Source organism: Orycteropus afer, unplaced genomic scaffold (genome assembly GCF_000298275.1).
Source record: "Orycteropus afer afer isolate SDZICR_OR568_19922 unplaced genomic scaffold, OryAfe1.0 scaffold00468, whole genome shotgun sequence".
Classification (NCBI taxonomy): Eukaryota; Metazoa; Chordata; class Mammalia; order Tubulidentata; family Orycteropodidae; genus Orycteropus; species Orycteropus afer.
Genome location: NW_006922055.1, coordinates 2021879 through 2025617, shown reverse-complemented (window position 1 = coordinate 2025617; position 3739 = coordinate 2021879). Strand labels below are relative to the sequence as shown.

The window sequence follows — 3739 nt, the reverse complement described above, 5'->3', positions numbered from 1 at the left end:
ATCTACTTGAGGTAAATGTTCAACTCATATGCCTGTCTTTTGTTTAGCTGGAAACCACAGTTGTGGGTTTAATTCCAGATCTGAAGGGCAGTTAGGGGCCATAGTCTCAGTGGTTCCACCAGGCTCTATCAGGTTCCTCATGAGCACAAGTTTTTATGATCCACACAGTCAAACACCTTTGCATAGTGAATAAAATATAGGTAAACATCTTCTGCTATTTTTTGCTTTCAGCCAAGATCCATTGACATCAGCAGTGATATCCCTCTTTCCATATCCTCTTCTGAATCCAGCTTGAATTCTGGAAGTTCTCTGTCAATATACTGCTGCAATCATTTTTTAAATTATCTTCAGCAAAATTTTACTTGCATGTGATATTAATGATGTTGCTTGATAATTTCCATATTCTGTTGAACATGTTTCTTGGTGTTCATAGTAGTTTTTTAATAGAGAGAGAAAAAAAAAGGATAATGTGAGGTCTAGATGGTGTTATCTTTTTCAAAAGGCAGGCAGCTAAACTTGGGATATTTGCAATGCCAGATTTCCTAAATTCAATCAGAAGCTTAGGTAGTTTGGATGAGGGCCTCAGTGTTTGTGAAGCCTAAGCTATTTCTAGTTTATTCTTTCTTCTAGGGTATACATACCCCTTATGGAGAGTGGTGTTGGCAGGATTTGTAAAGGACCTTCTAACTTTCCTTTTTTTTCTTTTCTTTTTTTCCTCCCTTCAGTATAAGGATTAAAACTTAATATCATTTAGAACTAATTTATAAAAAATTAACTTATAAGTTCAGGGTTAAAAATTTTTCTTTAAAAACATACAAAAAACCAGAAATTATAAAGAAAAAACATATCCTGTATATGATAACATTATAGCTCATAAAAAAAATATTCACAATGCATAAAATTTACAAAGTATTGGATCCAGATTATGTAAAGAAATTTTCAAAAATCCATAAGAAAACAGTGGAAAAAACAATAGGAAAAAACTGATGAAAAGGAAGCACTCAGAAAAAGCATGTGAAAGACAAATAAACCCCGGAGCAGCATTTTGTGCAAAGCACTTCAATATTCATAAACACAAAAATAAGTAAGTTATAATATACTGATATATGGGAATACCACAGAGCAATGAAATTGAATAAACTTGAGCTCAACATATCAAAATGTATGAATCTCATAAGTTTAAAACTGAATGAAAAAAACAACTTGAGAATGAATGAATTCAATGGATTGTTTTTATAAGTTTAAAAGCATACAGAACAATACCATAAAGCACTAAGGGAAACATACATATATAATAAAAACATTAATAAATACATTGAATTCATAGCTAATTTAGGGTAATGATTACCTTTCATTAGAAGGAGAGGGAACTAACTGAGAAGGGTTCAAAAAGTAGGACATAACTATGTTTTATTTCTTGGTGGTGATGATACGGGACTTTTTTTCCTTTTTCCGTCTTAAATATTGTGCAAAAAAAAAAGGTAAGGTGTGTGTGTATGTATGTCATGGGTTAAGTGTATGCTGGACTTTGAGGAATGTTTAAACAGGATGAAAAGGTGAAGAATGAAGAGGTCCAATTTCAAGAGGATCATTCTGGCTGCTTTGTTACAGCAAGAGTTGAAGCAAGGAATTCAAATTAAAGACTATATCAATAATCTAAGCATAAAGCTAATGGTGGCTTATTTTATGGTAGGAGTAGTAGAGACAGTAAAAAGTGGTTTGGTTTGGTAAATATTTTGAAGGTAAATCCAATAGAATTCATTGGTGGGTTTGACATAGGTTGTGAAAGAGAAAAAGTAGAAGAATGACTCCAAAGTTTTGTCACCAAAGAAAATGGTTGAATTGAATTTACATTTACTGAGGGGGATCATTGAGGGAGGGGCAGGTTTTACAGGAGGAGAATGCAAGAGTTCAGTTTTGGACAAGTTGTGTTTGAGATACTATATCCAATTGAGATGTCAAATGAGTAGTTGGTTAAGTGGAGTTTAGGGGAATGGTTAAGGCAGCAGAATAATGGAGGTGGTTTTGTAACCTGCAGATGATTCACAGGACCTCTGCCCACATTACAAAAAGAAAATTAGGCAAACAAAACCAAGACATTAACGTAGCAAACACTTTAAGAACATTTATTTATGGGCAACCTAAGTGTGTCAGTATACTTGATTCTACTGCTAGAGAATGACTATGGACAAACATAAACTCATAAAAAGCAAAAGTTAATAGATGTCATTTTTTTAATGCACAGTGGTTGAGCATATTTGTAATAATATATTTCTGCTATAAATGTACACATACAATATTTGAAGGCATAAAGATAATTTTTAAGGTTTCATATTCTAGTTAATAACTATAATTCTAATTTTTCTTTAATATCTGTTTTTTTTTTCTTATCTAGTCACTTTGCAAATTGAAATCTATAAATTGGCATTCATGGCTCTACCCCTAAAATTCCCAAATCAAAATAAGCACCATATTACAGCCAGATGAAAAGTTCAGTAATGTTTAAAGATGAACACAGAAAACTGTCACCATATAAATTAGAAGATATAGACTATTAGTGCCTAAGGCATTTGACTGCTAACCAGAAGGCTGGTGGTTCAAACCCACCAGCCACTCCTCAGAAGGAAGGTTGGCCAATATACTTCTGTAGTGATACCACGTTGGAAACCCAAGGAGGGTCACTATGAGTTGGATCCAACTCAACACAGTGAGTTTTGTTTTTTTTTTTTGTAATGTGATAAAATTAGTACAAAGTATTTAAAGATATGTAAGTTAACCATTTATTTATATATAGAAAAACAAAATTGTTTAATATTGTTTAAGTTTCTGGAATAAACAGAAACATTTGGTTAAGTTCTCAGCTGCTTATCAAAAGGTGGGAAGTTGGAACTCACCAACCGCTCTGTCAAAGAAAGACATGGCAGTCTGCTTCTATAATGATTTACAGCCTTAGAAATCCTATAGGGCAGTTCTACACTGTCCTACAGGATTGCAATAGATTTGGTTTTTGGTTTGGTGTTTTCAAATTGATATTAAACATTACTTAACTGGCTAGCAATCCTATTAGTGTAGAAATGTATATATAAATATATTATTCTCAATGAAGAAGAAAATGACACAAACTTTAATTCATAGTTACATAGTTGGCTGGAAAAATGCCAGTTTGACCTCGAAGTTTTCCTTCCCACCAATCAAAGTGTGAATCAGTTTTTGATATAACTGTGATCCTGTCCCCAGCTTGAAATTTCAAATCTCCTGGCTGCTGTCCTTCAAAAGAATATAATGCCGTCACTTCTATTGGTTGTTGTGACTTGCCTAAAATCAGAACAAAATATTTAAATTATTCACAATTTTAGAGGAAATATTGGAATTGTGCATACATATAAAATATAAACTAATTGCTTAGGTGTTGGTATGTTGAGAGAAATAATAGGGTCAATGACTTAGATGCTGGTAGATTCACAGAATATATTTTATTAAGTTTTCTTTTGATTATACATCAAAATTCTCATCACTTTATTTAGCTTATATTTTTCTCATTTCAAAAGATGAAATGGTTGGCAATAACATTTCCTGTATCTACACAAGTTAGAACTGAATAGCATTGTATTCTTACCTATGTATTTGGCAAATGTTTTTAGTTGAAATCATTTGAATTTTGAATAATAACCAACATATTAGATAATACTATTTACATTTTTCTCATTTAATAGAGTAGTCAAGATGGCTTCCATGAATT

General features: G+C 32.3%; 1 protein-coding gene across 1 annotated transcript in view; it reads right to left on the bottom strand.

Moving 5' to 3' along the window:
* Nucleotides 1–3124: 3124 nt before the first annotated feature.
* Nucleotides 3125–3739, bottom strand: part of SH3YL1 (SH3 and SYLF domain containing 1) — a 130775-nt gene continuing 130160 nt past the window's right edge. Inside the window, exon 8 of the mRNA XM_007954638.1 lies at nt 3125–3315. Within this exon, the coding sequence (XP_007952829.1) occupies nt 3125–3315 (191 nt within the window). The remainder of the gene's footprint in view (nt 3316–3739) is intronic.